The sequence below is a fragment of the Physeter macrocephalus genome, chromosome 2 (assembly GCF_002837175.3).
Source record: "Physeter macrocephalus isolate SW-GA chromosome 2, ASM283717v5, whole genome shotgun sequence".
Taxonomy (NCBI): domain Eukaryota; kingdom Metazoa; phylum Chordata; class Mammalia; order Artiodactyla; family Physeteridae; genus Physeter; species Physeter macrocephalus.
The window spans coordinates 10,558,341-10,579,171 of record NC_041215.1 but is presented as its reverse complement, the minus strand read 5'-3'; the positions used below and the strand labels follow the sequence as shown (position 1 = coordinate 10,579,171).

The 20,831-nt window shown below is 50.7% G+C and overlaps 1 protein-coding gene across 1 annotated transcript in view; it reads right to left on the bottom strand.

Annotated features, from left to right (window-relative positions):
* Nucleotides 1-20,831, bottom strand: part of ADAMTS2 (ADAM metallopeptidase with thrombospondin type 1 motif 2) — a 241,542-nt gene that overhangs the window by 36,488 nt on the left and 184,223 nt on the right. The window contains exons 6-10 of the mRNA XM_024116347.2: nt 16,201-16,357; nt 11,282-11,387; nt 10,490-10,633; nt 9,998-10,130; nt 9,269-9,382 (exon numbers count right to left, since the gene is read on the bottom strand). Of these exons, the coding sequence (XP_023972115.1) occupies nt 9,269-9,382; nt 9,998-10,130; nt 10,490-10,633; nt 11,282-11,387; nt 16,201-16,357 (654 nt within the window). The remainder of the gene's footprint in view (nt 1-9,268; nt 9,383-9,997; nt 10,131-10,489; nt 10,634-11,281; nt 11,388-16,200; nt 16,358-20,831) is intronic.

Genomic DNA, 20,831 nt, shown 5'->3' with positions numbered 1-20,831 from the left:
TATTGTAAAACAGTTATACTCCAATAAAGATGTTAAAAAAAAAAAAAAAACTAAAATAATCAAGACAGTGTGGCCCTGCCATAAGGACAGACAAAATTATTCATGGAACAGAATGCAGAGTCCCTAAAAGAACCTTTACATATGATCAACTGATTTTTAACAAAGGTACCAAGTGATTCAATGGAAAAAGAATAGCCTCTTCAACAAATGGTGCTGAGACAACTGGATATTCACATGCAAAAGAATAATGCTGGACTCCTTCCTCACACCTTACACAAATATTAACTGAAAATGGATCATAGATCCAAATGCAAGAGCAGGAATACATACATCTTCTTGACCTAATGGCAATGGTTTCTTAGTTACAACACCAAAACACGAGTGACAAAAGAAAGAATATCTAAATTGGACTTCACCAAAGTTAAAAGCTTTTGTACATCAAATGATACAATCATGAAAGTGAAAAGACAACCCATGTAATGGGAGAAAATATTTGCAAACCATATATCTGAGCAGTCTGATAAGGGATTTGTACCCAGAATGTATAAAGAATGATTATAACTTGATAATAAAAAGATACCTCAATTAAAAAATAAGCAAAGGATAATGAATAGACATTTATCCAAAAAGGATATATACAAGTTGCCATTAAGCCCATGAAAAGGTGCTCAAAACCACAATGAGATAACACTCCACATCCACTGGGATGGTTATAATAAAAACACAGGTAATAAGTTTTGGTGAGGATGTGGAGAAATTGATAGTAGGAATGTAAAAAGGTACAGCTGCTTTGGGAACGAGTTTGGCAGTTTCTCAAAATGTTAAAAATAGAGTTACTATAAGAGCCAACAATTCCACTCCTAGACACATTTTCAAGAAAAATGATACATCCACGCAATAACTTGTACACGAATGTTCATAGCAGCATTTCTCATAATAGCTGAAAAGAGGTAGCAGCTCAAATGTCCATCAACTAATAAATGGATAAATAAAAAACAGTATATGTATACAATGAATTATTATAGAGCAACAAAAAGGAATAAAGTACTGACACATAATACAACCTGGATGAACCATGAAAACATTATGCTAACTGAATGAAGCCAGTCACAGAAGGATGCACCTTGTACAATTCCATTTGTATGAAATGTTCAGAAGAGGCAAATCTAAGGAGACAGAAAGTAGATTAGTGATTGCCGAGGATTAAGGGGGTGGGGGGATGAATCGGAGTGACTACTAATGGTTACGGGGCTTCTCTTTGGAGTGACAAAAATGTTCTAAAATTTGATTGCTGTGATGGCTGTACAACTCTGTGAATATACTGAAAACCATTGACTTGTACATTTTAAATGGGTGAAATTAAATGTGAGTCACATCTTAATGAAACTGTTAGGGGAAAATAAAACAGGTGGCAGGTGGAGTTGGTATGTGTGCTCTAGCCTGCTGTAGAAGGTTGAGCGAAATATTTTTTAATTTTCAGTAATTTAGAGAAGTTATTGGTGATGTTATGTGAACATGTAGATGATCAAATTTGCCATCCAGTGTGCTTCCGGATATGGATTTCAGGGTATTTCAGGTTTTCTTGGTCAGAGCCTGATTTAAAATGCTTTTTGGATTAGCAACTCAGTAACTGTTGCTGTCAACATTCTTATTGTAGGGGCAATATTCTGAGCTTTACATTGCCTTTGATGTTGTCAACATTTCATGTCAAAATCAGAAAGAAGTTTAAATGCTTTTCCAATGTGTTCATCTGATTCCCTCCTCTTCATTAACTGCATTGTCAAACGTTTCAAGAGCCTGTTACTTATTTCTCTTTGATATTTATCTCTTCCTCCTAATGAATGACTGCTTTAGTTAGATCTGAAAACTTTTTTCGTTATAATTAAATTTTTGAAGTCAGATTTATTGCTACTGATTTCTTTACTCATTTTAAACTTTTATTTATTTTCCACTGATTTTTATCTGAATTTTCTTTAATAAATATATTTGAAAATGGTAAAAGAAGGTATCTTTATACATATATCTGAATCAGAAGTCTGTCGTTTCTCCCTTACTTTATTGAAGCATTCTGAAACAACTTTCAAAATTGCAGTTAAACTAGTAACAGCTTTATCAACATTTTGAATAAACTTTTTGCATCCCATCTGCATTCAGGTTTCTCTCCTGGACTTTGAAAATTATTTTTAGTGCCCCTTGTGTTTTGTATTGTGTATGTTTGGAGGTCTGGACAGTTTTTAAATAAGCGAACCATCTTATTAAACTTAGCATTTCCAAAGAAGTATCCAAGTTGGATCTGTGTTAGTGCCCCATCTATAAGACAAACCCCAAAAGAAAACAAACTCTTGCAAAGATAGAAGTAATCACAACCTCTAGTATATGTGAGGCCCCTTTTCTCCAATCAATTGAGGAGACTGTGCTGAACACAGCACATATTCTGCAACAACCCTGGGTGAGTTGGCACAGAGGCAGTAAGAGTATTTCTAGTAGCTATTCTTACACCTGGGTAGAAACAACAACCTAACCGTACACATAAGGTACTAAAAACCATGTAAATAAACCAATAAATATACCCCAAATCCAATTTATCCTTAGCCAAAGCCACAAAGCACCCACGGCCCCTCTAATGTCAACAGGAGAAGTGTATCAGAGGGGAAGAAGGAGTGATCCTAACTGATTATGGTCAGTGAAAATATATGACCATGTGAACACATTGTGAGGCCTGTCCCAGGGCCCTGGAAGGGCCTTATGCAAGTATGGGGCCCCGAAGCTTATACATCGTCAGCTTCATGGTAAACCCATCTCTGTTCCCTTCTCAAAACCTTCTGGGGTTCCCCACTGCTGCAGGATTTAGACTAGCCCTGTGGCCTGGCTCCTACACACCAACCCTGCTCCATCCCCCACTGCCACACCAGGCACCGGAGCGCTGACTGCTCTCTGAACAGACCACACTGTCTTTGGGAGCTCCTCTTCGAAAGAAGCCCTAGCTCCATTTCCTTCCCCAACCCTGGAGTAATGCAGGGATCCCCCTGCAGAACAGAGACACTCACTCCCCCAGCTGTGGAGAGCTGCTTGTTGCTCATGGCTGACAGTTGAGTCCCTTTATAGGAAATGCCCTTAGCCAAAGACAGCTGCCTAGGCTGGAGTCATGCCCTTTTCCTGGGGACAGCCATGGCCAGAGGTCAAGGTGGGGAACAACTCTGAAAGGCCAGCCCGGAGCTCCGGGCAGGGTAGGCTGAACCTACGTTGTGACCACACCACTGTTCAATGACTCTCTCTCTCTGCAGGTGTTGATACTGAGCATGCTCCTCAGGAAACACCTTGCCATCAGATCTCTGTCTCAGAGCCCATTTCCAGGGCAGCCAAGCTCCCGTCTCCATGCCCGCGTTGCTCCCATGTATCCCTCCCGGTTCTCGGCTCTTGTCTTCCTAGATTTGTGCACATCTCTGCTTGGGAGCCCACCTTGCCTCTTCTTCCTTACACAGGCCTCTCACTCCTCCCAACAAGCTGAAGCACTCCCAGGCCTGCCTTTGCACCAGTCTGAGCCCACGGGAGGCTCTGCAGAGGCTGCCACTCCCTGGATTCTTCTTCCAGGGCTCTAGGCAAGTGATCAAGGGCTCCACCGCCACCGGACTGGGCACCCGGGCACATGGCCAACAAGCACAGTCATGAGCTACCTGGGGTCCGGCAGGCCTGGCTCCAGGTCACCAGTGATGCTGTTCACATCCTTCCCGGGCCACAGTTACCTCAGCTCTCACCACAGAGCTCCCCTCACTCAACCAGGGAAGGGAAAGACCCACAGAAATGCTTGCTAGTGTCCCCCTCAGCTGGTAGAGCAAGGGGAGGGCTGGTAGGAAAGGAGGAGGGCCCAGGCAGGGGAATGCTGTGGACTGAATATTTGTGTGCCCCAAAATTCACATGTTGAAGCCTAACCCCAACGTGATGGTATTAGAATGGGGCACCTTTGGGAGGTGATTAGGGTGGAGCCCTCATGAATGAGCTTTGTGCCTTTAAAAGAAGACAAGAGAGAGATGATTTCCCTCTCCAAAATGTGAGGACAGGGAGAGAAGATGGCAGTCTGCAACCCTCACCAGAATCCGACCGTGCCGACACCCTGATCTCGGATTTCCAGCCTCCAGAACTGTAAGGAATAAGTGCCTGTTGTTTAAGCCACCCTAGTCTCTGGCTTTTTGTTATAGCAGCCCCCGTTGACTAAGACAAAGAGGATGGGAAGGGTCCTGGCACCTCTGAAGGTTGTGACGGGGTCCAGCCTCTAAATCACTGGTGGGCATGGGAACCAAGGGCCAGGGGGATGGAGGAGGCCACATAGTGGTCCCCCTGTCCCCACTGAACAAATAAATAGGGAGCTGGGCATGGGACAACTCAGGACACTCCACAGGCCCATGGTGTGATGGATCACTTCCTCCACAGACTGGGGTCCAACCAAATGCACAGAGGCAACACACGCGCACTGTAGAAAATATGAAAACAAGGCAAAGCCGATACACAGGAACATCACCCTTAATTCCACCACTCAGAAGCTGCCCCTCTAATATTTGGTTTATTTCCTCCTGGATGACTATGAGCATTTTCACTCTTTTAAGAGTGCAATTATCCCAAATGAACAATTTTATACTCTGATGCCTCAGTGTTATTATAAAAGAAACATGTTTAATATTATTAAAATGCTTTACAAACATATGTTTAAATGCCTACAAATATTTCATCCAATAGAGAGGTTTAAACATTTAAAAGCACAAAGTCACATGTCATGAGTGAGTTCAGAGCCCGCACGTACCCGTGGACAATCCTGACCAGGGCTGCCTCTCAGGATAAGTACCACGGAGAGCGCTGGTGCACCTAAGCAGGGCTGGGAACACTGCCAGGTTGGTCTGAAAGCCTGCAAGGCAGACTGTTCTTTTCAGGAAGTGCACATTTAGCATTTCTGAACCACTGTGATCTTGGGTTTCCGTTCTCCACCCGCCAGCATGTCACAAGCTGGTACCATGTGCCAGGAGCCTGGGATGTGAGGATAACTGAGTTGGACACTTAGGTGGCTCACCCGAGGGGTAAAGGATGGCTCAAGGTCACACAGTGAGGAGGGAGGGAGGGACCCAGGGCTTAAACTCCCATGCCCAGACCGTGGGCTGTCCCTGTTGCTAGGCCTGCCTACCAGTTCTCGACTATGCAGCAAAACATGGGGCATCACAGGGCCTCTGCCCTCCGGATAAGCACCGTGGCACATGTTTCTGAAACAGTCCTTCTGAATTCATGAAAACTTAGGGTGGGCGTTGCTTCCCCAAGATACTGCTGGTGAATGTGAGACACATGAAAGACTCTTCCCTGCCAAGACACACTGACGCAGGAGCCATCCTGACCCAGCTGGATCTGCACCCCGCCCATGACCCTGACCCTGGCTCAGGCAAGGAGGGCAAGGTGAGCCCACAAGCCCGGCCTGCAGGATAGAGGCACCTGGAGGGACCCTCCAGGTGCTTGGCCTGACCCTGCCGCCAGGGTATCCAGGGCATACACTGTGTGGCCACAGGGCGCACCTGTCCGAGAGCAGATCTGAGCCATGTCCCCAGCACCCTGGACAGGGCAGGTCATGAAGCAGGCTCAGGAACAGCCATCATCAGTTCAATCAGTCCTTCCCTCTCTCCCACCATCACCCAGTCTCCTGCGGAGCCATGTGTGTTAATCAGGTCTTTTGTTTTCTGGATTCTGATGCTTTGACTTCTGGGCCTTGCTGACCCTGGGGGGACTGTCCCTCCCAGGGTTAGCCAGTTCCTAGAAATAGTAAACAACTCATCCACAAGTGCAATTTTCAAGTGCAAACCAATCAATCCAGAGCACACAGAGCCACCTCCTTCATCAGGGCTCCTAAATTCCAGGCCACCATCCTCCATCCTAATCACTCCAGGGCCAGTCAGGTACCAGACAACTAGGGGCAGCCCCTATGCCCCAGAGCCCACTGAAATGATTCACACCAGCCAATCCTAAGCCTGCTTACCTTGCCTTGCCATTCCTTTCTGCAGAAACTGCAGTTCCTGCCGCCCTCTGCTCTCCAACCGATCCTAATGCTTCCCTGTGTGCCCCACAGCCCCCCCTTGTCCCCCTGCCACGGTGTGGTGTGGCCCCTCCCTTTGGAATTTGTGAGGAACAAACTATCTTTTCAATGGCAATTGTCTTGATCTGTTGGCCCTACTGTACCTCAACTTTTTTACGAATACATTATATTTTAAAACATCATGCTCCTCTCATCCACCCTCCCCAGCCATCCTCACCATGCTTCCACCCAATGAGGTCCCCCCGCCTGGAGCACTGGCCCCACTTCTCTCCGCCCTTCGGGATTTGGCTGGGCTCACTGACCAGGAAGCCTCTCTGAGCTCCCGACAGGTCCCTCCCCATCCCGTTCCTCGCCACCATGTCATGGCTGCCTCGTCACATTCGTGGCCAACCCCCACCGACAGCAAGGTCTGACGGAGCAGAGGGGGCCTGACACATGGATGGATGGATGCATATGAAGCTGAGGTGACTAATCAGCCTAAGCCTCAGGTCCACTGCCCACGTCTACGTGCAAGAGCAACAAGCTCACCTCTCCCCTCTCAGCCGCACACGCCTGCCCCAAACTCCTGATTCCATGGGAAAGCTGTGTGCCCACTGGCCCTCATTCCTCACCGTCCATCCTCTCCACTTGATCTCACCAACACATGCACTCTGCACCCTTCCCACCCCATTGTGGGAACCCAGGCAGACAATGAAAAAGCCATCAAACTGAGGGGCAGGCAGTGGAGTTGGCTCATCTGTAGTCTTGCCCCTTCCCTCCAGGTCATCTCTGCGGATGGAATATAGATACATTGTTCCGTCTCTGGGAAATGGTGGGTGTAGGAAACTGTGAGTAAGCAGGGATATAATCCAGTGATGGAGGGTCCCTGAGATGACCTGCTATTTCTCCAACCTGCCTAGACTTTCCCCCTTCTCCCTTCTGCCTCTCCTCTCTCCTGGGCCCTGTGGCTGTTCTTGCAGGAAAGGGAGAGACAAAGGATGATGGCTTTCCAAATATAAGATTACATTGCAATAAGTAACTCATAGAGGCAGAGGATTCTGATAGGCCCCCGGGAGGTGCCCTTCCCCTCCTCCTCTCTCCCTTTGCCCCTCCAGCCCCACTCCACACACACACCAGGAATCCCTCACCTAGGTCAGCTTTCTACCTATGCTCCTTGTGAACGAGGGCAGGCTGAGTTAAGCCCCAGCTCCACCGGCTCAATCAGCACAAGATTGTTTTGTAATACATAAAATGATGGGGTTTTTACTGGGCTAAATGAACTAAGCGTCCTACCACCAAAAAGAGTGAAAGGTCGTCACCGAGTCAGTGCTTTCTGTGAGAAAGGGTACTTTGGCCACATCTGCCCACCTTCCTCACCAGACCCCATGCCCACTCCCACCCCCCACCCAGGAGAAGTGGGCCAATCAGCTGGCGGTCAGGCACTCTTTGGCCCACACTTTGTAGTGGTCAGTGGTCCTGTGGGTGAAGGCCAGCCACACACACCCCTGGGCGAGCACACTGTGCAGGGTCTGCTCCCACTCTTTCTCTCCACCCAGGGCTGGACTTGGAGGGGCAGACTGGGCAAGGAGGCCATGCTGAGCTAGTCTCATTCTCCAGTTTAGCACTTACTGGGCTCCCCACTGGGGTTATGGCAAATGTTTTGGGGCCCCGTTCCCTCCCTCAAGGTCCTGTGGGGAGCAGGGCTACGGAGTCAGTTCTGGCATTACTAAGTCCCTGGAGTATTACTAACAACGTTTCATTTCCAACTTCTGACAGTTCATTAAGTCTAGGGGCACAGCTAAATCACCCGAGGCGCCTCTTAAAAATACCGTTTCCCACATCTTCTAACAGAAACATACGTGTGAATGTTCATTAGCAGCACTATTCACAAATACCAAGAGGTGGAAAAAAACCCAAATGTCCATCAAACGATAAGCAAATGTGGTATATCCATACAGTGGAATGTTATTTGGCCATAAACAGGAATGAAGCACTGATACCTGCTACCACACAGATAAACCTTGAAGTTATTATGCTAAGTGAAAAAGGCCAGACACAAAAGGCACATATTATATCATTCCACCTATATGAAATTCCAAAATAAGCAAACCCATAGACAGAGAAAGCAGATTAGTGGTTGCCAGGAGCTGGAGAGAGGAGAGAAATGGGGAGTCACTGCTTAATGAAGTCTCTTTTTGGCGTGATGAAAAGTTTTGGAAACTAGATAGTGGTGATGGTTGCACAACATTATGAATGTACTAAAAGCCACTGAAAGTGGTTCAAGTGATGAATTTTAAGTTATGTGAATTTTACCATAATTTTACAAATAAAGAACCAAACAAAACAATTCTTAGTCCTCATCCCAAACCAAAATCTTCAGGGTGGACCTGGAAATCCATATCTTTAGGAAGCTCTGCCAGGGCTTCTAAAATAAAGCAGAATTTAAGACCTGCAGTGTAGAAACCTCAGGCTCAGGTGGTTTGGGTGCCTTTCTAGACCTGACTCAGGGGGACATGTGCTGGAGTCCTCTCCTGGGCCCCACTGGATGCTGCTGGGTCTGCGTGTCTTCCCTGGGCTGAATCCTCCTGGGCTAGGCTTAGGCTCATCTGCATAAGCCAGCTCCCTAGCAAGTGCTTGGCCAAGGAGTGGGAGTGTGATTTCATCTGAACTAATGAGAATCAGGCCTGGAGTTTGGGCTGGAGGGAGAAGCCCTTTGTTCTGCTGCTTTGGAAGTAGGAGGTGGGAAGGTGGGAAGAGGGCCTGGGGCAGCAGGCAGGCGCTGGTGGGTGGCCATCCAGCTACCTCCAGGGACAAGTCTGCCCACCAGGGACCAAACACCAAGGTGCCAGAGGATAGAAAGGCCAAGCCTGATGCTGGGCCTCACGATCCCGTGGTCACCAGAATTTTGGCCAATATTGGCCTCAAGATGAGGTGACCCAGTCACCCACAGTGTGCAGGGGGAGATGGGAGGCTGCTGGAACCCTGCAACTGGTCCTCAGAGGAGGGGATTCCTGCAGTGGGGCTTGAAGCACATTGAGGAGCTCTGAGACACCAGGTTCCCTGCCATAGAAGAAAGAGTGCACGGGGCAGAAGCTGTGGAGTGCGGGGTTGTTAGAAATGAGGAAGGGGTCCCTGAGAAGACCCCTGGCCCTACTCCGAGGGCCCTACGGGGCCTGTCCCTGGAGATCTGTGCATGTCACAGTGCTGGCCTCTGCCCCAACTCACCTTGCCAGGTGCACACATGGTCCCATCCAGGGGAGGCCCCTTCTTCGTCTTGCAAAAGTAGGGGTTGTCAGGGTGGCTGCACCACAGCTGCTTGCAAGGGTCAAAGGTCCGGAACTGGAAGAGAGCACCAGCAGCTAGCCAGGCCACCTCCCACTTCAGGGACCTTCCAGGGGTGCCGCCCTGTCGCCCAGGGTCCTCTTGCACAGCTGCAGAGCCAGAAATGACTTGTCCACCCATGACAGGCCTGTGTGGTGCCCTGAGCTCTGTGTGATTCTGGGGCTGTGAGGACCTCGAGCAGACAGCACGGTGCTTCACATCTTTGCAGGCTGCTTGGCCTCCCCAGCCTCCAGACCTTGGTGGCTGCACCTCTCATGGAGCCTGGACAGAAAGCTGGGCACAAGTGTGCTTGGCATGAAGGCCTGGTGGCCTTCCTCTGTCCCAAGCAGGAGGGGCGGTCATTGCAGGGTCCCATGAGCACCCGTTGTTCACCTGCTGAACACTCCACTTCCTCAATCCCTCCTAAAGCCATGTCTGGACCAGCCAGGAGGGCACTGCGTGCCGACTGGGGAAAGAGCAGTGGGTATGGAGGGAGAGGCTGCTGTTTTGGAGGGCTGCTCCACCCTGTGTCAGGGAGCCACCCAACACCAGCCGCCTCCCAGGAAGCCAGGCCGATCTGGGGCAGACTCCCCCCGCCCAGCCCTTGGAGGTGTCGTGGGCTCCGACACTCACCGCGGTACACATCATGTAGCCAAGGCCGAAGTCAAAGCGGCACTGTTCGTTCATGGAGTAGTGCAGCCCCGGGAGCTGGGGCAGCGCTGGCCAGTCGTGGGTGAAGGGGTCATCCCGCAGGCAGTCATAGGAGCTGTGAGGGGACACATGGGTGCCACAAGCTGCCTTCAACAGGACTGGCCATCCAGCCCAGGAGGCAGCTGAAGCCCCTCATGGAGCCTCAGGGGTGGGCCTGCCTGCACACCCCAGCCCTAGGCTGTGCTGCCTCAGTATCCCTGCCGCACCTGTTTTCTTTGGCATAAGCTACCCAGGACCAGGCGTCCATTAAAGGTGCAGCTGTCATAACCACTTTCCATCCAAAACCTAGCCCCCAACAATGCGATCCCCCCTGTCCTGTACCGCTGTCCCCCTCTCCCCTTCCCTGCACCTCAGGCTGGAGGCGCTGAGTCCGGTACTTCGGGTTCGTCCTTGGGAGACACAGGTGGTACTCACTGCAGGTAGCGGCTCAGCTCCTGCTGGCTGCAGCGGGACCAGTGGAAGCGGTGGAAGGCTGCTTGCACCAGGGGCGCCATGATGCTGCCCAACCGTACCTCATCACCGCAGCGGTTGCCCTGCCCATCGTGCTCCATGCCCAGCCTGTGCGGGAAGACAAGGCAGCCTCACTGCACCCTCACCTGGCCGCACTCACCTGTCAGCTCCACCCCACCCTGATGCTCAGAGGGCACCCCTAACCTTCCCGAGCTGCCCCCCCGCACCTTAGTTGGCTTGGTCTGCCCTGAGCAAGTTGGTACCCATTTTCTACCAGCTAACTTTAAAGTCAGGGGCACTCTGAGGTGACAGCATCCAGCAGCAGCCCCCTCAGGTATCCTGTCCCCAAGGCAGAGCACTGTTACATGAGAATGCAGTGGAGGCAGAGGCATCCACAGCCCTCTCTACACACCCAGCAGCATGCACACCCAGGTGGAGTAGCTTCCCCAACTCCAGCTCTCTGCTCCTGGGGAAGGCTCCCTCAGAGCCTCAGTTACACATCTGTAAAATGGGGTTAGAAGACCCCACCCACCCCGCCCAGGTGCTTGAAGGACATAATGGGTGGAAAGCCCCCAGCTCCTGCCTGGGGCCTTCAGCAGAAAGTGGGCCTCCAGCTTGTCCTGTGCAGCACGGGGGCAGGACATCACATCCCAAGGGCTTTTCATACAGGGCCTGTCCCTCTCAGGGCACAGAGGAGAAGTGGGGCCCTTTGAACCCCGACCTTCCTCAGACAACAAGGATGGTGAGTCCACTTACACGTGGCCAGTCTCATGGGCCACCACGAACGCTGAGGAGAAGCCGTCCTCGTGGTTCAGGGTGCAGCTGCGGACAGGGTGGCACATCCCAGTGACAGGAGCATAGCCTGGAAGGGGACAAAGGGTGGCTCCAGGTCCCAGGCTCACAGCCCTGCCCAAATCTGGGGGCCCTGACCCCAACACCCCCAGAGCAAATGAGCAGAGCCAACTGCCCCCGTGGCTGGCATGGCTCAGGAGACCACCTGTCCCCTCCCCCAGGGCAGCAGGCCTCGGCCCTGCCCGTCTGTGGCCACACCGCAGCAAGCTCAGTTTCCCGAGCCCAGGTCTCACCTGCTAAGACTTTCTGCCACCTCCTTCCCGCTATTCCCTTTCAGGCCACCTCCCACGTTCCTCCCCCCGCTTGGCTGAGTGGCCTTCTGGCCCCTGGGTAGCACATTGTCTCCACACCTGCTCCTGGTGCTGCAGGAACCCTGGCCCCGGTGCCCGGCACCGTACCCTGAGCCCACTCCCTCGGGACCTTCCCTGGCTCCCTCGTGGTCCATAGGTCCTTCTCTGGGTCCTCAACTGGATGGATTTCCATAGTGCACAGAAGGCTACAGTGAGGGTGGCCCTGAGCTGTTCAGGGGCAGAGTCAGGCAAGGACAGCCAAGGTGCTACGCTGCCCTGCTGAGTCATGCAGAGGGGACTGGCTGCGTGGATTGGGGGGCAGACCAGCCACAGACGACGGGGCCCTCGGAGCCCTCGGAGCCCTTGGCCCGGCAACTCTGCACTCTGACTGAGGAGATTATGAGCCACATTCCTGCTGAGGGGTCCAGGGGTCTGTCCCGGGCGAGGTGGAGAATGGGGATAGCGAGTGGGTGGGGCAGCTGCAGCAGGCCAACCCCCGACAGGAGATGCCAAGGGCCCTCCAGCAGCCCTGTGGGCCCACCCCACCCATTCAAGGGCTTCTGAAGAGCCACTGAATTCACAGGTAACAGTGAGGAGACACAGTTGGTTTTGCCAGCCCAGTTACAGTGTGTGGTCCAAAGAAGCAGTTGGGAATGGAGCCTGACAGGGAATGAGGACAGGGCTGAGGAATGAGCCTGAACCACCCAGGCAGGAAGGCCAGGAAGGCCTCCCTGTGGCATGGCTGGTCCGTGGAAGAATGACCCCCCTTGACTAGGCTGAGCCTGATCACGGGGTGTCTTAAGATGTCCCCAGGGGGGCTTCCCTGGTGGCGCAGTGGTTGAGAGTCCGCCTGCCGATGCAGGGGACGCGGGTTCGTGCCCCGGTCCGGGAAGATCCCACATGCCGCGGAGCGGCTGGGCCCGTGAGCCATGGCCGCTGAGCCTGCGCGTCCGGAGCCTGTGCTCCGCAACGGGAGAGGCCACAACGATGAGAGGCCCGTGTACCGCAAAAAAAAAAAAAAAAAAAAAAAAAAAAAAAAGATGTCCCCAGGGAAGCCTTACAGGACAACAGTCCCACCCACGGGGAGGGGGAGGGTGATGGGAGGACATGATGACCCCACCCCAATCGGAGGAAATCCAGAGAACAGGGCCTAGCCACTTGCCCCTGGACAAGATACAGAGGTACATACAGAGCTTTGTGTGCCAGAGGGGGCCTCTGTTTAGAAGCCTGGGCGTCCTAGAGGCCCACCAAGTGAGAAGCCAGCCTGTCCTCTGATAAATGGAATATTTATAAATGGAATATTTCCTGCCATATCGATAAACAAAGGATGTCACAGTCACCAATAATTGCAGCCCTCCAACGTGAGCTGGTGAGGCCTGAGGAAACTCAGGGCTGAAAAGAATACCTGCCATCTAGCAGCCATCAGACTGCAGCCACTCCCTTCGGTGAGCTCTGAGGAAACTGTGAGCCGTGAGGAAACTCGGGCCTGAAAAGAATACTTGCCGTCTAGCAGCCATCAGACTGCAGCCACTCCCTTCGGTGAGCTCTGAGGAAACTCAGGATGTGAAAATACTGGCCCCAGATAGCTGAGGTGCATATCGAAGGAATGACTTCAGTGAGCCCAGACTCTTGCATCTTCCCATACATAGAAAAGCACGAAATTCCTTACCTTGAGATACCTGGTTCTCTTTATTTAACAACAATCTTTTGACGTTCCCAATTACCTGCTCTTTGCTGCAAAACTCCTATATATCCTAGCTCCTCCCCTCACCTCCTTGGAGCAAGTTTCTCAGAGTTTTCTGAAATGCTTTCTCCCGGGCTGCAGTCCTCATTTTGCCCCCAATAAAACTTAACTCGCAACTCTCACGCTGTGCATATATTCTTTTTTAAGTCAACACCCCCGACTCAGTCTCACTCTTCTGAGACCCCACAGGGAGGTCCCAGGCAACGTGCTCCCAGAGAAAAGCACAGAAGGGAAGGAAGCATGATGGGGAGTGCTGGTTATAGACTTGTCTGTAAAAGCCTCATATTGTCTTTTTCCCTTCTAATAAACAGGAAAATCTATGTCGTAAAGCATTTTTTGCTCTGTAGATTTTGAGATGATTGTTCTCCAGTCAGTGCCAGAGCAAACCTTTGTGGTCTTCTCTGTCCTTTGCATGCAAAGCTTGCACATGAATATGTGCCTCGGTATGAGTATTTCTCATTCACCTACATTAGCATTACATGAACCTTTAGGATCTGAAGACTTGAAAATGTATCTGTATTTTTTTCTTTATATCCTCCCCTCTTATTTTATTCTGCTGTTATTTTCTTTCTGGAAATCTTTTTAGATAGACATTGTATTTCCTGGATTGAGCCTCTACATCAGCTTTTCTCTCATATTTTAATCTTTTTGGATCCATTGACTTTTTATTTCAGCTTTTGAATTTTCTATTTTACCCACTGAGAAATGGAATATTGCCTGCCACAAAGAATGTCACAGTAATCAGCGACTGCAGCCACCACCACCAGTGAGCTGGTGAACCCTGAGGCAAAGAATACCTGCCATCTAGCAGCCATCAGACTGCAGCCAATCCCCACAGGGAGCCCTGAGGAAACTCTGGATATGCAAACACAGGATACTGGCCCCAGATGGCTGAGGTGCATATCTAAGGAATGACGTCAGTGAGCCCAGACTCTTGCATTTTCCCATACACAGAAAAGCAGTAAATTCCTTAACTTGAGGTTTCTAGTATTCTTTAATTAACAGTAATCTTTTGTTCCTATTACCTGCCCTTTGTTGCAGAACTCCTGTATATCCTAGCTCCCCTCTCGCCCCCTCGAAGCAGTTCTCTCAGGGTTACTTGAGATGCTGCCTCCCGAGCTTGAAGTCCTAAAAATTTCTGTGACTCAACTTTTAGGTTGGGCATTTAATTTTTTAGTCGACACCATCAAATGTTTAATTTAATGAAAACCCTTTGTTCTCTGATTCTTCCTTGCAACCTGTTCTGGGTTTACAGATGTAGTTCCTCATTCTGGGGATATTACTTTATAAACTGTGCTTTTCCCTTCTTTAAATTATCTGTTTCCTCCGGCGTCAGTTTTATAATTTTATTTTGCATCTTGGGCCATCCTTTTCATCCTATCGTTTTTTTCATGTCTGGTAATCCTTGGCTGTCCTTTCACATTTTTAAATGAAGAATGAGGTCACTTAATACAAAGGTTGTATTGGTTTCCCTCCTATGGAACAATTCGCCTCCCTATTAGAGCTCTCACTTGGATCAAGGGCAGACAGGGTGCTCTGTCTGTCAGCTGGCCATACTGGTGTAGGGCTTGAAGGGGAGCTAGCAGCCCCCTCCCAGTGGAGAGGCACCCACACCAACCAGGAGCCGTACTCTGTGCTTGGTGGGATCTGGGGTCACACCCTCTGTTCCCACCTGCTTCCCACTGTGGTGCTGATCTGCGCGGCAAAGGGGGCAACAGTAGTGCCTCAGAGGTGTTCTGTTAACATGAACTAATCCTAGCTGTGATCAGGGGTCACTTAAGAAGTCTTTCTATTTACGTGAATATGACAAGTGGTTGGCAGAGAGAAGCTGCAGGTTAAGAGAGCAGAGCGGTGCATATGAAATAAGTCATGGAAGAACGTGCTGGAAGGAATCGGCACCTACATCAGATAAATATACTTATTTTTATAAAAAGGATCACTGGAATGATCAGCTAGAAACTAATAAAAATGACTATCTGTAGAGGATGGTTGTGAGGTGAAAGAGGGTCCACTCCCCTGAATATACATTTTTATATAGGTCATTAAAGCTCTTTCTTTTGAAGTATAATATATGCCATAAGAATGCACAAATCCTAAGGACACAACTAGTGAATTATCACAAAGTGATCACACCTGTGTAGCCACCTCCCTGATCAAGAAATAAAACTGTCCCCACCCTGCAGAAGCCTCTTCTCTCTTCCAACAGCGACTCCCTCCCTCCTGACCACTCTCCTGACTGTTAACACCACAGATTAGTTTTGCTCACTTCCAAACCTGAAATAAATGGAATCATAAGTATATCGTCTTCTCTGACTGGCTTATTTCACTCAACATTCACTGCAAGAGCTCCATCACGGTGTGGTGTGCAGCCTTGCTATATGTGAAAATCTTCAACGATGATTGTAGACCTTCAATTTTTTCTTTTAGATCTGTCAGTTTTACATAGTTTGAATTTTTAAGTAAAGTTTCTTAACTTTTAAAGATTGAAAACTTATTCAAATTTGTTTTGTGAAAGCTGGAGGAAGCAAAAAACTCTGAAACCCAGCCTCAGATCCTGTCTGGTCTGAGGCTGCCAGCCCCAGACTATGCCCATTTCACTACCTTTGATCCTTCCTGTTTCTCCCGGAGATGCAGTTTCCTGGGGGAAAGTTCAGAGTTCCTGGTGGTTTGCAAGAGCTAGGAGGTCACTAGCACTTACCCTTCCCCCTCGACACAGGCCCCCTTGCCCAGACACCCTTCCCAGCCCAGGCCAAGGTTGCCAGGGGGCCCTCGCGGGGCCAGGGGCTCACCTTGCATGCCTGAAGGCCCGAAGTCCTGCCGTGTGAGGAATATGGCATGATCGTGGTACTCATCGTGCTTGGAGTCTGGCTTCTGCTGGAGGTAGGCCCAGCGGCAAACGTTCTCCAGACTCTGAGAGGGGTTCCCAATCTCAATGAGGCTCAGGGACTGCAGGGGCAGGAGAGACAAACAGAGTGCTTGGCGTCTGGTGGTCCTGATGGGAGCTGAGCAGACCCCATCTACCGGGAACCTGGGCCAGGTGGCGCTAAGCCCAGTCCCTTCTCAAGACCCCCTCTCACTTGGCTCCATTCTCCTGAGTGGATGGAAAGGCTCCCCGGCCTTTCCACATACCTGCACGAGTTTCCACACAAAGTCACTGCACAATTTCAGGTGAGACGTGGGAGCCAAGCTCTGAGGCCGTCTAAAGCCTCAAAGAGTCCATTCAGCCCACCCCCACCTCCAGGGCCCCTGCATCCTATTCGGCCCCTGGCCAGGAGGCAAATGCAATGAACCTCGGTCACCCTGAAGAGCTTACATTCTGGCAGGCTCCAGGACAGGGGAGACAGAACTCCCAGTATGGCTACAAGCCCAGAGAAGGGGAAAGGAACCCTGTGCCTTCCCCTTGATAGAAGCTATTTGCAGAAAACAACACAAGGGAGGGAAAAACCCTGCAGCAGATACAGCAAAGGAGCCACATAAGGAAGAGGAGCACAGGGATAATTCCCTCAGGAGCCACGGACAGGAAGCCACTGGGAGCAACCACATTCCATTTTGTGTCATGACACATACCTACTAGCCAAGGCTGGCTGCTGGACTGGCAGCACTGCAGCCTGATCTGCACCATGGCACTGGCATTCACTCTCTCATTCAGTCTTCACAACCACCCGAAGAGGCAAGAAACTGAGGCTCAGAGAGGTCAAGTAACTTGCCCCAGGTCACACAGCTAGGAAGCCTGAAACCAAAGTTTATATTCAATCCACTGCCCTAAACTTCCTCCACAAATAAAACATACACTGTATCATCTCAAAATCAAGTCTCCTATAAGTTGCACTCATCCCTTTTCTCTCCACAATCCTCACAGCAGACATTCCAGTTTCTGCTCTCACCACATACTCCCACCATCAAAGTGGTTCCCTCTAGGCAGAGAGTACTGGGCCTGTTCTTTTCCACTTTAAGGATACATCTGTCCATAAAGTAGAACTATGCATTCTTTGGTAGACACGTAAGCAGGTGTTTTGTCTCTTCTCTTGCATAAATATATCCATCAAGCATAGCCACATATTTCTCTTTTTGTGTATAAGTAGCAGAGAGTAAGATACAGGGTATTGTTAGTAAGCCAGCATGTTGCAGAAGAAGGAAGAACAATTCAAGGCCAGGGAGGACTAGTCATTGCCAGGCATCTCGTGAGTTACCCAAGTCAATGGCTTACAAGATGGCAGACCAGTTCCCAAGTCCTAAGCACAGAACAAATTGCTCCTGAGAGATGAGATTACTTGTTTTAATAAGATATAGTTGAGGGACTTCCCTGGTGGTGCAGTGGTTAAGAATCCGCCTGCCAATGCAGGGGACACAGGTTTGAGCCCTGGTCTGGGAAGATTCCACATGCCGCAGAGCAATTAAGCCCATGCGCCACAACTACTGAGCCTGCGCTCTAGAGCCTGAGAGCCACAACTACTGAGCCCACATGCCACAACTAGTGAAGCCCACACACCTACAGCCCGTGCTCCGCAACAAGAGAAGCCACCGCAATGAGAAGCCCGTGTGCCTCAACGAAGAGTAGCCCCCGCTCACCACAACTAGAGAAAGCCCGCGCACAGCAACAAAGACCCAACACAGCCAAAAATAAATAAAATAAAATAAATAAAGTTTTTTAAAAAAGAAAAGAAAAAAAAGATGTAGTTGAGTCCTGATGAAGTCAGTCATAGACTGGAGCGAGAGGTCTGGTGGCCAGGAACTGTTGGGCATTGGCACAGATGTGGACAGCCCAGAGGATGCTGGAAAGGGGAAAGGGAGGTACACTCCTGCCCGCCTTGTGATTCGGAGAAGCACGCGACGAGCTCTGGCCAATTAGCTGTGAGTAAAAGTGACATGTGTCTCTTCCCGGTCCAAGCACTTAATTGCCCACATGAGCGCCTCCAGAGATCTCTCCTTGCTGGCATGAGAACCAGCATGTTGAGGTGGTAGCTGCTCTGTCACCTAAGCCTTGAGTGACAATGAGACCAGAGTCCTCTGTCAATTCACAATGAACATACAAGTGTGAGCGGGAAATCAATCTTTGCTGTTGTAAACTGCAGGGGACATGGAGCTTGTTTGTTCCTGCAGCACAACACGGCCCACCCCGCCTGACACAGAAAGGGCAAAGGAAGGGGATGTGGCATCTAAATTTCATCCAAGCAGGTCAGCTCAAGACCCTGCCAGGTGATCACTGCCTTCAGAAAACCTTGAGAGGCCACAGCTCCGGAGGAGGAAGTGAGTGAAAGACTCTCCTTTCTAGGGAAGGACCTTTGGGTGGAATGAGAAGGAAGGGACCTTCATGGGAGGATCTGATTTGGTGCTTGAGTATGGACCCCACTGGGCTTCAGACTCCCAGCCCAAGTCCTGATCAGAGGGTGATCACAAAGTCCACTGATGACCACTTGATCAAGGATGGCCGCAGAGCCCCCACTGGAGTGGGACTCCCCCTGCTCCACAAAGCCCAAAACGCAGTTCAGAGCCTTGTTAGTCCATCTCCAACAAAAGGGCCTTGTTTCCCTCAGGGCCATGTCTCTCAGCCCAAACATCAGGGGATTGTTCCCCTGGTAGATTGCAGCTACTTTTGCCTGGGCTCTTCTGACAACAGCAGCCCAGTCCCCCTTTGGTAAAATATCCCCTTTGTTAATCTGGGTCTGACCCCAGGCTCAGGGGTGGGAGGGCTCAGGCCCAGCCAACCCCACCCTGCACCTTCCCAGCAAAGGATGGTTGGGGCCAAGGAGTTGGAAAGGTGTGAGACTGTGAGCCTGGAGCTGCCACCAGGGTAGGAGACCCCAGGGGAGGAAGAAGCCAGCATAGATAGAGTGGGGCCTGGGGTGGAGAGAGGTCAATTCCTGGTAACTTCATACAACCACCTGGCTCCCCCAGGCCTGAGGCCAGCCTACCCCAGGCCTGTTTGTTATCTATTGCCACAAAATGAGTGACTTCCAAACTTTACGGTCTGAAAAACCTCAAACACTTATCTCATGGTTTCTGGGTTAGGAATCCAAAGGCAATCCAGTGGGATCTTCTGGCTCAAGGTCTCCCATGAGAGCGCTGGCAGCTGAGACTGGGGCTGCAATCTCATCTGAAGGCTCCCCTGGGGAAGACCCGCTCCCACATTCACTCACATGGTTACTGGCAGGATCCAGTTCCTCACGGGCACATGGACCTCACCACAGAGCAGTCACACGGGGCAGCTTGCTTCCCCCAGCACGAGTGACCCAAGAGATGGCAGGACAGTGCACATCCAAGACAGAAGTCTCAGTCCATTTAGATGCAAATCTCAGTCCTTCCCAGACCCACAGGGAGGGGACCACACCGGGGAGTGAATACCAAGATGTGGGCTCACCAGGGGCCATTCTAGAAGCTGTCTGCAGCAGATATGTGTCTCATATATTGTGTGTCAGGAAATTCCTCCCATGAAAGTCAATTTGAGTTGTGTCATTGTCCCTTGCAGCTGAAAGAGCATGAGAAGGGGACTTCCTCCCTGGAGAATCATGGGAAAAGCCCAGTCAAGGGCACTGGCTGGCGAAGGAAAGCCAGTGGCTGTTCTCCAGGGTCCAGCTGGTATGTCCAACACCAGTGGGAGAGAAGCTCTGGTCACATCTTTTTTTTTTTTTTTTTTTTTTTTTGCGGTACGTGGGCCTCTCACTGCCGTGGCCTCTCCCGTTGTGGAGCACAGGCTCCGGACGCGCAGGCTCAGCGGCCATGGCTCACGGGCCCAGCCGCTCCGCGGCATGTGGGATCTTCCCGGACCGGGGCACGAACCCGTGTCCCCTGCATTGGCAGGCGGACTCTCAACCACTGTGCCACCAGGGAAGCCCTGGTCACATCTTTGTCAAAGAGTCAAGAGCCCAGTCAGAAAGACACACTGTGTCAGGGCCAGAGAGCAGCAATAAGGCCATGGAGTTGGGGACAGAGCCAAAGGCTGAAACAGGGTGAGAACAAACAAGCTGGGGGCTCAGAGAGAGTCCTGACTGTTCAGGGGGTGGGCTCGTGGGAAGTGCTGGGTGGGTGTTGCAAACCCAAATGCCCACAGGCCAAGGCCAGTGATGTAAGTCAGTGAGGCAGGTTGGTTCTAAGAAAAACGAGTCTGTCTTTTATTTGCCAGTTCAGAAGGGGTAAGGTTACAGAAGAGTACTTCCCTGTTATGGTAAAGAAGTTGGGGGGGATAAGGAGTGGCGAGGACTGTGGCCAACCAAGGAGCCCACGCCCAGCTGAAGGGGCAACAACACTCAGAGCCAGCCCCATCGGCATGGCATGCAAGGACAGAGCCCAGGGCTGCCGGATCTGACTTCTCAGGCCAATGTTCACATTTTACAAAGAAGTGTACCTCCTGGAAAACACTGACGCAAGTTAAAATAAGTTCTGTGGACAAAAGAAAACACATCTCTCAGGTCACCAGATTGAG